Raw genomic sequence first — 13,078 nt, forward strand, 5'->3', positions numbered from 1 at the left:
GATGGCTGCTTTAGATTATGCAGGAAATGAAAGAAGTAGGGATCTGCTGTAAGTCCCAAGTTCTGCTGTTATGAGTCCTCAGTGACCATCTCACTGTAGTTGGTGACAAATACAAGTATTTCGCATCCTAAGATGTGGTTCAAGGGATCAGTCTGATGCCATCCATAACTGATTGCATAACATACTTCCCAATGGAGAAGTGAACAAATAGAATTTTTAAAAGAATGTTATTAAAGAGAATTTTATGTCATTTTTTTACATAAAACACTTATTGAGGTTGCTGAGTGTATGTGACAGATGGTGCTCTTATGTCACATCCTATCTTTCATTTTGTTTTGGAACATGCAAGTCTTCCATGCATCCATAATTGCATTACAACATTGTAGGGGGTTTTTTGTATACTCACTGAAACATAAAGGAATAATCCAATGTGAGATCTTTAATGGGGGGTTGTGCTAGCAGTGCTGTTAAGCTGTTTGCTTTGGTGTTAAGTGCTGGCTAACTAGAAAGTTTTATGATTTTTGCCTTCTTGAAGTAAACTTCAGGTGTAAAGGAAAAAGTGAGAAGTTATTATCATTTCATCAATCTGCTGAATGCATTCAAGTAACTAGACAGATGATATTCACTACATAATAATGTTTTTTGCTCCACATTCTGAAGCATATCAAATGAATAGTTCCTTCACAGTGAAAGAATGCAGGCATATTTGGACTTTCCAGCTTGAGTACTCTTCAGATGCCAATGCCTTAACATTTTATGATGTAAGTTAAGTATCTGTATGATTCTAAAATTGGAATGAAGAAAAATATATCTTAATTTTCATTATATGTGGCATTACTTTTCCCCTTTCAGTTAACTGGAGAGTGAACTTGAGTCTGACTTCATTAGAACGTTGCCAACCTAATACAAATACAATGCCTACCTAAAAAAATCCTGTTTTATTTATATGGCATGCTGAATAGCTTCTACTGTCTCTGTTGTGTCTGGACTAGTGGATGGAACGTACTGGACTTTGCTGTTGCCCTTGGCTTACATTGAGCAAATTTGTCCATTGTAGTGCTTTTCTAACTGAAGTGTGTTTTACGAGGAATGTAGAGATTACCTCTGTTTTACAAATTGGGAAACTAGAAGTGTATGTGAGACATACAGAATATGCAAACCCAACAAGCTGATAATGTTGCTGGAATTTTTAACTTGAGTCTTATCCCACTTCTAATTATTTTGACTGGTGACTCTGGATGCTTCATTGTTGTTTGTATGTATGCATTCTTCACTTTAAATACAGTTAACTTAAATGAAGGTAGTGAGGACATCTTCCCTCATAATGCAAAAAAGAGAAAGGAAACACTTAAACCAAGACTAATATTTCCATTCAGTGCGTTGTCAGTCACTGAGTCCTTTGCTACCTTTAATGCTATTACAGTTGCATAAATTCATTTATAACTTCTTTTATTGGGTTTTGAACACAGTTTTCAAAAATCTAATTGACTGAATAGCTGTCCATTGCTGCTCTGGCTTGTGTAGATCAAGGCAATTCATGCTCAGGGCTGTCAGCTAACTGTATTGACATGCTGTTTGGTTGATTAAATAAGTGCTGAATATGGCTGATTCTGGTCTGGTTTTGCAGTGAAGTCTTAGACATCACGTTTGGTTCTTTAGAACGTTGGTCAAGTAAACTTGTAAACATATTATTTCTATTTTTGTGTGTATTCTGTGCTTTTGAAAATTATTTAATCTTAATCCTAACCTTCCAGCATTAAACTGTGTAATATTTCAGTGGCATTTGCAATTTCTTACAACATCAATGTGCTTTGACTCTGACGCAGCCTAACTGGTGTTTCATCGTAAGATAAAGCAACCATTGCAGTATTGGAAGTGTAAAGGCAACTATACTGGTAATGCCTGATAAGCAAAATGTGCCAACTTGCCATTGCATAACATGCTGCTTATGCTGTATGAAGAGCAAAAGTACATCAGAAACCAAGTGGGTTTTTTCCCTTTAGTAGTATAAAGGTGATGTGAGTAAAATTACAGTCTCAGGCCAAAACCCGTCTAAAGGAACTGAGAGGTGTGTGTAAATGTAAAATGCACTGTATAATAGATGGTTGCTGTCAAACAAGTGATAGGCTGTGATGAGACAAAATGAGTAGCACATGACTTATTTCATGCAACAACCTTCTACTCGATTTCCCTTAGTTACAGTGTACATTACGTAGTTTTAAATGATCAAAGCTAAAGAATGTAGTATTTCTTTTTTAGCTTGGAGCGTGGCTTTGTAAGCCATGATGTACCTTTTCATTACGTTCAATAATAGTTGGGTTATGAGGAACAGGCCAGTTAAAGATCTTCCACTTGTTCATATTGCATCTCATAACGGTATATGCTTCATGCAGGTTTGTTGTTGGGCAAACTAATTTTTAATTGATGTCACAAATAATGGCTACTTTCTGCCTGGTTTGACAACTGTGTACTGAACCATTTCTAGTGCAGTTGCTTTTGCCCTGCCATAGCCGCTCTTTGGCAACATACTAATATACACAAAGGCAATAAGCTGTGGTTTGTAACAGCCATAAATTTGTCTATGGCACTTCTGATTTCTGTTCATTAGGACTCGAAGTTTGTTAAGTTAACTCATTGGCTGTTAATTAACATAATACTTGTTAGGTGTTAAAGAAGATCAGCTAATGAAAATTTATGCTGAGGTGTCAACCATATTGAAATTCAATTATAGTCTGATCCTTGAGACTTTCAGCATTATGTGTTACCATATCTTCAGCTGACAAATCTTCTGCTTTGATTGAATAAATCTTGAATAATGTTCAGGTTCTTTTTAACCATTTTGAATAGTTTATTTTCTATTTCCTGTTACTCTTTCTTACCAAAATACTGACACATGAGAAAGACTTCCCCCCCCTTAATATGAATACCTTTTTTTCTGTTGTGTATTTTGATGATTCAATATTTGCAATATTGCAAATTAATGATCCAGTTCCTTGAAAAGTTGTCATACAAGTATGGTGACATCCTTGGTAGGTCAAATTTCTAGTCACTAAAAGTTAACTTGCTACCACATGGTTGTTTTCTGATTGGCTTTCTGCAATCAGAGTTCTGTGGCCTAGCAGCTGGATGTTTGTATTGCAAAATTTTGGTCTATTTGTTTCTAATTATCAGCTAGATTCTTAAGCTTATTGAAAGGGCCAGGCCAGAAGGAGACTGTGGAGCCCTTAACCCCTGGCTGTTGGTGAAGGGTTCCCTGTTCTGTGAACAGAGCACATTAGTTCCTGCGTACCAGTCCGTAACTTACCAGCATCTAAGTGTGTGTGTGGAGTGCGTTCACATGGTTGTGAGTAGTTTTACCTGCTTGATGGGAAATCACGTAGCCCAGCAACTTTTAGAAGGAATAAATGTAGAAGGCTTTTTTTTTTTTTTTTTTTTTTTTTTAATTTAAATTGAATGACTATGGCTTTGTGGCCTCAGTGACCTGAACTTCGGATAGCATACTTTTTGGAAAGAACGTACATTTTGACTACCTGTGCGGCATAATTATAACAATTCTTGGACACAGGCCATTGCTGCAAACCTAATATGTAGCAAGAAATCAGCCAGCATTGTGTAGAAAACGGTTACCAGTGCAGCAACAGCCTGTAATGAAGGACTGTAACAGCAGCACGGTGTGATAAAATAGGGCAGTGGTGGGGTTTGGGTTTTTTGGGTTTTGGGTTTTTTTTTTCCACTCAGGTCCTTAGAGCTTCCTCATGCTTCCACCTTCCTTAGATGTGCATCTGTGAAGCCTTTTTGCCTCCTGTGCATCTGCCTTAACAGAGAACAGCAGACGGAGTCTGGCTGGTCAGAGCAGGAGCAAGAGGCCTGATTATTCCACAAAGTAGCTAGATTTCTAAGCTAATTTTCAAGACCTTAATGGTGTTCGTTAACAATACTTAATCTTTTGGTTGGTCTGTGCATTTTTAATGGTAAAAATACATAGACAGTTTTATGATATCTCTCTGTCATAAGAAAGAATAATTTAACAATTTCTTTATGTGGATATGAATTTTTTTTTCCCCCATTTCTTCCTTTATTATACTTATCCATAAGCTTCACAGGTGTGGAGGGAATTGCAAGACAACTAAGGAGGCAATAATAGAAGTGCAGGTGTGCTGGGTATGATTTCATAGCCTATGTGATAATGTATCATTGAACCACAGCTCCAATCAGCTGGTCTGTTCAGAAGCTTAATTAGATCTCTTACCCACAGACATCGGAGTAAGTCAATGTGGCGTTGTTACTTCCCCATAGTCTGAAAATGATGAGAATAAATCCTGTGGCAGTGAGGTAAAGGTTCCTTTGCTGCAGTTATGTCAGGAAGCCATATGGGGAGGGAGAGGAAGGGGTAAGAGGAGAGGAAGTCCCTAGAAAATGTGAGTCATGAAGCAGCTGCCTTTGTATGAAGGACGAAATTTGTGAAATCCAGGCCCAGGGAGTGGAAGAAGGCTCTGACTTTTCATATATTCCCTCTTCTCTTTTACATGTCTTCCAATTGATTATTTTCTTCAGTTCCTGGTGTTTCTGTTGGAAGAATAGTAGGGTCCCTTGGTAAATGAATTGAGTCAGTACGCAGAGTGTTCTTTGTAAGTATGCAAAGTGTTCTTTTTCATAATAGTCCTAACACGTCTGTTTTCATTTTGTTGTTTTTCAGCTGTATCTTGTTGGAGGATCTTTTGGACTCCGTGAATTTGCTCAAATAAGATACGATGTCCAAAAACTACATGGCAAGGTAGTTGAAATGGTTTTCTTTACTTTTCCTTTTCATTTCATTTTGCTTATGTACTGTCCTCTAAAGGATAGCTAGGACAAGCAAACTATTGGTATTGGGGATTTGCCTTTCACCACTGGGCCCTGGGCTGCAGCTGAGGTTCTTAGGCAGTGAGTAGTGCAGATAACAAAGGGGCTGACATGATGATGAATCCTTTTACCGTCTGTGAAATGGATCAACATAAAAAATAGAAAAATTTTGTTCCTTTGGTTGATTATAAGTGGCAATTCTGAATCCCGAGAAAGAAGTGTAGCACATCTAAAAGGAGGTCATTACAAAGATATTGTATCTGATTTAGACTAAGAAAACTGGTATTTTAAAAGGTTCTGTTTTCAAACAATACTTGGCATTGAGCATATAATGTTAGATGGTTGTCGGGGCTTGGCTTTGTGTTGACTGAGATAAGCAGATACCTTTAACATTGTGCTACATCCTGTTCTTTAAGCTCTGTGAAAGAAACAGGAGCTAGTCTTTACTCAGTATATCAGAATGTACTATATGGAAGAAGCCTTTCTTTAAATGAACTGGAAACCTTCCTTTAAACGAACTGGAAACCTTCTGAATGAGGGAAATGGCTTGCTTACTAGTGCTACTTACACCTCCAAGTGTAACACTAGTTCCAAGTTGTATATGAAATGATCTGAAAGGAGCATGTCAGTTCAGCAGAAAGCAATATTGGCTTGCTTTCCCTAACTTTGTAATATGCAGGTCTGCCACTGCAATGCAGAGAGACTTTCTGGTCTCAGTGCTGCTGACTTGCAGGTGGCATGAAGCTTTTTTAAAGGCTATATGGCACTTCATATAAAAAAATTTTGTGTGAGGCTCTGGACGCTGTGGCTTTCTACTGTGGTCCAATCTTTGAGATCCTGAGCTCTTGAGAGCTTGGAGACCCCCTGGTTTTGTCTCAGACTCTTGTTGTGGGCCACCTAAATTACTTTATTCATTCCTCATTGTTCCTTGTGTTGCATACCTAGCTGTGGCCTTTGAAACACCATGTGGCACACTCCTGCTCAGTCCCATATTTGACATAGCCCATAGACAGGGGAGAGTAATCTTACAAATCTTTTCTCCAGTGCTGTCTTCTGGGTAGTTATTTTCTATCAGTCCTGGGCTTTTAGGACCAGTTGGAGCATTTAAGTTTTTCTCCAACCAGATGGGGATCACAACAGGGGCAAGAATTTGCCTGTTGTGTTTCTGTCAGTTTTTTGGTCAGATTCATACTCAGTGAATTACATTTGGCCTCCATGATCTGCACTGTGACCGCAGCCCAGGGAAAAAACCTGGTAATAGTTGTGCTCACTCAGATCTATGAGGCTCCTTGTCCCAGCATTTATAATCAAGAGAAGCATCATTGAATTAGACAGTAGTACATGAAAGCTCTGAGGGGAAGCTACTACACCCTGGAGTTCTTAAGCTCTGAAAAGCTAAAAGAGGACATCTGGATTCTGCTCTAACCGGTATTATTTAAGGCTGCAACATATCTTTTGTGTTTTCTTTTTCTTTTCATTATGATTTTATTTAGGAATAGATGAAATTTAAATAAAGAACAATGCAGTATTGGCTGAGAACTAGCAACACCAACTTTGGGCTTGTTTGTAGACAGACAAATCAGAGCAATGCGTTCCATTAATTTCTGTTTCTATGTCCGTAAAAATAGAGTTAAGAACCATTCTAATTCATTAAAAAAGACAGCAAAAGAGATTAGAATGTATTTTAACTGATAAACAAACCTAGTTTAAAATGTACATGAAACTCGGGGAAAAGAACATTAATCTAAGTAATTTAAAAATGCTATTAAAAATCCTGATGGTCATAACATCTGTTTAATTTGTCACTGGTTAAGATGTTTTTGTGTTGGAGTAGAATATGCTTTTCTCATATAACACACTTTGACTAGCATAAGTCCTTATCAGAACAGGGACAAGCGCTCCTTTTGGGGGGGTTGGGCAGTTATATGCAAATTGCAATAGGCAATAAAATAAATAGGATTTTTTTGTTACAGTTGCTCCTTTGGAATAATAACAATGTTTAAATAAATAACACTTTTCATACAAGGAGCTCAAAAGACTTTCATAGAATTTAAATGAATTAAGCTTCATAGCCTTACTGTCAGAAAAGGCAGGATTATTACTTCCATTTTACTGCTGAAAAAATGGAAGTTGCAAAAAGTTAAGCAACCCATCCAAAAGTAGGCTAGGATTTGTGATACCTGAGTGCCTATCTTTTTTGATCATGTTTTAAGGATGTGCAAACTATAGCATGTCCCCTTTTGTAAGCATGACTCCTAAACTTGTTTTCTTGCTAATTCAACTGCTAGATAGACAGAATTTAGGCAATCCTTTTGCGGTATATCTCTACTACATTTCAAATGCTAAACTATGATCCCTTCACTTCAAAAGTATTTGTCCTTTTCCTTTTTCAGTCTAACCATTCTCATTGTGCTGAGAGGGAAACCACAGTAGTAGGCAAGTTCTCAGTTGACAGTGATATTTTGAAGGAAGGGTTAAGTAGAACTAGTGTCTGTGTTTCAGTGATTAAGGGGTTAACTGCCACTTTCTCTTTGTTCTTGTGGCTTAATGAGCAAAAGCTGCATTAGTGATAATGCCTATGTTATTAATGTCAAACTGGCTTTTGAACAACGTTCCTTGATAAAGGAATTAAAATTCAAGAGAGAATGGTGGTTTGGACTTTTGAGGGAGTATGGTTTGGTGGTAATGCATTTGGCTGGGGGTAGGATTAGGGTTGGGAGAGAGACAGAGGCTAGAGCTGTAGCTGGAGTGGGGCTGGGAAGGGGCTGCAAAAGGAATTCTGTCCTCTTGTTCGTTTGGGCCGTGGCTTGGGATCTTGGGCTAGGCTCAGCAAATGTGTAGGATAGAGAGACAGAGCCTAGAGCTGCAGCTGAAGAGGGGCTATTAGCATCTCAAGAACAGATATTTCATCCATTTAGTATAGCATCTTTGGACATCAGGGCTTTGTATATGCCCATCTCTTGCAAAAGCGAAAAACCGTTTTGGGTACACCTTAATTTACTCAGGATACCTGGATCAGTCATATTCCCTCAGCACACTGAATGTTCTGCGTTTAAAGCGAACTTATGCTGAGACTCTTATTGATGTAAATGCCTGTTTATGCTAGTCAGAATTCTCCTGAAACTAATCAAGGATTTCTCCATTATATATTGTTGCCAAAATGTCCGTTAATGGACAAGTCATTAGGTTAGGTAATTGTTTCTTTTCTGGGAAGAATTTATGCAAATCAAAATTGGTTGTAGAAAACTAGGTATGCTTACGGGAAAATCATGTGGAATTAATGGAGAAGAAATGAGTAGGTTTGTATAGGCATCATTCCAAACACCTTTATTTTCAAATGGAAAACTAGGCCCTTTCTTTGTCTTAGTTCTTCTTGTGTATGTAGTTGAAGAGATGCTTATTTATGGAGTTTTTTTACAGAAAATGTGACTTCTATTAAATATACAGAAAATGTTTCCTTTCAACTATATAATAATAAATTATTTTTATTTACTGTGTGCCCATTGTTGTCATTCAAGACATAGTAGAGACTTGCTGATTCAGATCTAATTTTCGATAGAAGAATCTCAGACATGTGGAATGATCTGTACTATTGGCTGATAGTTACTGTAGAGGGTTGAAGAGAAGCAACATATTAACTACCTGGGAAAATCTAGGCTTTCAGCCCATCAGCGAACCATTTAGACTAATAAAATAGAGTTTGTAAGCTCCAAAACTGCTTAGTTGAAGAAGTATTATTGCAAGGCAGGTTCTCAGAGTATGGGTGTCCTGGTTTCGGCTAGGACAGAGTTAATTTTCTTCCTAGTAGCTGGTATAGTGCTGTGTTTTGGATTTAGTAGGAAAAGAATGTTGATAACACACTGATGTTTTTAGTTGTTGCTAAGTAGTGTTTATACTAAGTCAAGGATTTTTCAGCTTCTCGTGCCCAGCCAGCAAGAAGGCTGGAGGGCACAAGAAGCTGGGAGGGGACACCATCAGGACAGCTGACCCAAACTGGCCAAAGAGCTATTCCATACCATATGACATCATGCCCAGTATATAAACTGGGGGGAGTTAACTGGGAGGGGGGATCGCGGCTCGGGAACTAACTGGGCATCGGTCAACGAGTGGTGAGCAATTGCATTGTGCACCACTTGCTTTGTATAGTTTAATTCTTCTAGTATTGCTATTGTCATATTATTATTATTATCATTATCATTGTTTTTCATTCCTTTCTGTCCTATTAAACTGTCTTTATCTCAACTCACGAGTTTTTTTTTTTCCTGATTCTCTCCCCCATCCCAGGGGTGGGGGGGCAGTGGGCGAGCGGCTGCGTGGTGCTTAGCTGCCGGCTGGGGTTAAACCACGACAATGGGGAGGGGATAGGACTGAGCAAGTTCCTCCAGGGTAACATGCAGCAGAAGCACATCTAGGAAAGCTAGAATCTCTACGTCATTTTGTGAGAAAGCAAAACATCAGTTAGCCTTTGAAGTCTGCAAATAGTTCCTGCTGTGGATTATGTATGACAGTGTTACTATACTGACCTCTTCAGTGTTTACAAACTATGTAGATCCTGTTCACTTTTCCTTTGTCCTATGCAAAGTGAGTGCACCCCAAAAGTAGAATGCTAAGAAATAAGAATAATAATGTTTTCTGTCTTACTGAGGCAGAAAGTAGAGGCAGTGAAGAGTCAAACTGTCAGAAGTTCAATCTTTTCTCCTACCTGGGTTTCACCCTTGAATCAGCTGTTGTGCATTAAAATATGTATGACCATTGCATGGCACTCCAGGAGTTTAAATCCAAGTGAAAATGAAAATACCTGACCTGTTCTTTCAGAACACCATCCTCTATGAGCAATAAAACTGTAAACCCAGAAAGAGTATAAAAGGAGTGATGTCACCATCATGGTGTGATGCATACTCATTAGTAAGCGTGCGAGGAGCGTAAAGCTTTCTTTATACAGACTGAGTAGATTGCCTTTAAAATTTCTGTAAAGGGAATGGCAGTGTTTTGAGCTCCTTAGCTAATCTCTTTGACCAATTGACTGGCATGTAATTACCCATGAGAAATTGCTTATAGACACTTGCAAGGTGTTTGTGTTGCCATTGTCAATTCTCATTTATTGCATTTACTTGGTGTCTTGAAGTCCTAACTCATGAAATGATACAACTGTGAGGATCTCAGCTTTCATTTTATAATCGTAGACCTTGGAGTTGGGAAGAAGAGCCCATATGGTACGTAGAGGATTATCCTGGAAGCCTTGCTGTCCTTTGAAAAAGAAAAGAATGAGGAGTGGAAGAGAAAAGAAGGCTAATATGATCACTTATGACACTGACATTTTACAGGTTTACAGCTGTTCTCATAATTGGGCTTGATAGTGATTTAAGTGTGTTGACTGTCTGGTTGGTTATACTTAGTACTACAGTTTTAGAATATTGTTGGTGGGTCCCTGGTGTTTTCCTTTAATATTGTGTCTTGAAGCTCATGAACGGGTGTCAGGGGACCCACAGCAGCATGCGACTTAAATAACTTCCACTGATCTCATTGGAAATTTTATTTCCGTCTTGTTCAGGTTCTTGCTTCAGTTCCCTCCTCTACCACAGACCTCCTCTCTGCCTATGAGCAAGTCACTGAATTTTAGCGAGTCTCACTTTCTCAGTCTGTAAAAGGGAGATAATTAATGCTGCTCTACTTTACATAGGGAACAGGAAAGTTAATTAATTAAAATAGAAGGAATTATTTAAATTCAAATGAGTATTTTAAAAAAAATTTCCTCAGGTGAGATCCATTAATTCAAATGTTTTGGGTCAGAGTGAAATAGTTTAGGAGGAAACAGGAGCAGAGAACTGACCAGTTTCCATGAGGCCTTTACATCAGGGGAGAACATAACTGGCATTTGCCTCAGGAAGGTCCAGGAAATCAGTCCAGCATTTTCTCATTATTATAAGTGGATAGTTGAGAAGTAAGTGGTATCTGCCTATCAGAATGCTTTTGTGTTGCAGTCGTAACATTACTCTGGTTCACAGACATACTGCAGTTTGTTTCAAACCGTTGAGTTGAGATGGTGACAACTGCAGCAGCAAAGTGTTTAAATGAGGTTGCAACATCCACCCAAAAAGGGGAATAAATTTGCGAGTGATTGGACAAGACTATGCTGTGTTGCTGGCTGGCACATTCATATTGCTGTCATTATGTAAACTAGCTCAGGTATGTCTACAGGAGTTGCACACATGGGCGTCCCCTGAAGTATTACAACTAAAATTCTGTCGGTTATTGCTTCTATTTTACCTGCCTATGAACTCCACCTGGATAGGATTTCTGTGCCCCAGCAGAAGTTTGGGTTGTTTTTTTGGTTTGTTGTGGGTTTTTTTTCTGAAAAAGAAGCATTACAGAATTAAATGTAATTTAAAAGGTTATTGTAGTTGGTATGGTTTCTGAACAATCTGTCGTATTTCTGTATGTCACATCATTTTCTTCCTTTAAAGAATGTATTTCATATGAGGTGAAGATTTCAAAACAAAATCACCTAAACCTCTGAATATGTCTGTAGCATTTAAAATTACACAAATAATGCTATTTTTTACTTATAGTTGTGGAATGTCAGCAGATTGTCCCCATCATTAAACATATTGCGAGCTACTAGTGCTAGATAGAGCTGCTTTACTGCAAGCTGTCTTGTTTATCTTATTTGAGGACCTGCATCTGTGTTAGAAAGCAGTATTTGCTCTATTTGCAAAGCTATCAAATATTCTAAGAATTTAACTGAGATAGCAAACAGTATTGTAGCAGGATGTAAAGGTGTGTTTTTCACTTTCTTCCCCCAAATTAGTCATTGACTGAAAATTGCAAGATGTTTTTATTGCAGTTCTTAATGGATAAGCATCCATGCTTGAAATCATATTACACCTTGGTGTTCCCAAAGATCATAAGTCTGATCAAAACTTGACTGACTTCACCATTTCAAGGAGTAATCTGGATAGGCCAAGTCATTGTGATTGGACTGGACTGGCAAAGCCCATGGTGGTGTAGTTTGTTCTAATGACAACTAATGGACTTAACGCTATTGCTGCCAGCCCAGGTTGTTCATGCACTCAGTTCTGTGTTCTGCAGGCTTTCTGCTTGATTTTGTTCCACATGGATTTAGACTCATCCTTGAGACTTCCTGGTGTGCCAACACCTCCTACCAATGCTAAGGTCAATTTAAATTAACACCGTTAGTACTCAAAATACTCTAAATGGGTTATTTGTATTATTAGAGTTAGGGAAGTGAAATTTAAACGCTCAGTATCTACTCAGCTAAATCTGAATGTATGTTTATCGTGCTGTGCACTAAGTCAAGGATTCATCTTGCTCATGTTTCCATTGTCTTAAATGAAATGTCTAGTTTGAGATAGCTATCCAGGCAGCCCATATAGATGGTTTGAGAGAGAAACGCCCCCATAATATGCTTCGTTCAATTTTAAAATAGGTGCTTGAGAGAGATGCTGTTCTCTTTTGACCAATAGAAAAGTAGAGAGATTGAGCTCAATACTTTATTATTACCACATTTCAGTGAGATGAGTACCACCCTTAGTGTATGAATATATTTATATTTAATTTGACCAGTGAATGGTAGGTGAGATAAACCTCTGCCTAACTTCAGGTGCAGACAAGTTAGGTTTTTGGACACATATCTTAAAGTGGGATTTATTTTCTCTAGAAATGCCCATGTCTATTCAGCTGACTGTAGGAGGAGCCTAAACAGAGACTTTATTCTTCAAGTCAAAAGTTCAGATGGATAAAATTAGGTGAGGTGAAGCCCGCGCTAAATGTTCTTTCCCTGGAGCTTCATTGGCAAACTAGCAGATGGCTCGAAGGTAGAGGAACTCTTATTTAATCTGTTGTCTGTGTCTCAGGTATTCTGTGATTCTGGCGAGTTTCCTCCATGATTTCATAGGAGGTTGTATTAAAAACATCCTGTTCGATTTGAGTGTGAACAAAATCAGAATATCTTTAATTGGTGTCTGGTGAAATTTTTTGGATGGGAAAGGTATCCTTTCTAAACTTGTCAGCAAGGGAACGTGGAATCATTTTAGCATCTGTCACTGAACTTGGAAGAATAATTAATTCTTCTCATCTAGCATTTTAGCATTTATTTATTTATAAATACATCTTCATGTGTTTAATTGCTTTCAGTAAGCTAATTACACAAGCACAGTGTGGCAAGGGATTGAAATTGGTGATTGTTTTCTTCTTTTTTTTTTTCCTTAAGCAGGTC

General features: G+C 38.1%; 1 protein-coding gene across 1 annotated transcript in view; it reads left to right on the forward strand.

Annotated features, from left to right (window-relative positions):
* LOC127017222 (cytochrome c oxidase assembly protein COX16 homolog, mitochondrial) overlaps positions 1 to 13,078 on the forward strand; it is a 51,717-nt gene that overhangs the window by 8,425 nt on the left and 30,214 nt on the right. The window contains exon 2 of the mRNA XM_050898196.1: positions 4,697 to 4,774. Coding sequence (XP_050754153.1) covers positions 4,697 to 4,774 — 78 coding nt within the window. The remainder of the gene's footprint in view (positions 1 to 4,696; positions 4,775 to 13,078) is intronic.

This window comes from Gymnogyps californianus, chromosome 5, assembly GCF_018139145.2.
Source record: "Gymnogyps californianus isolate 813 chromosome 5, ASM1813914v2, whole genome shotgun sequence".
Lineage (NCBI taxonomy): Eukaryota > Metazoa > Chordata > Aves > Accipitriformes > Cathartidae > Gymnogyps > Gymnogyps californianus.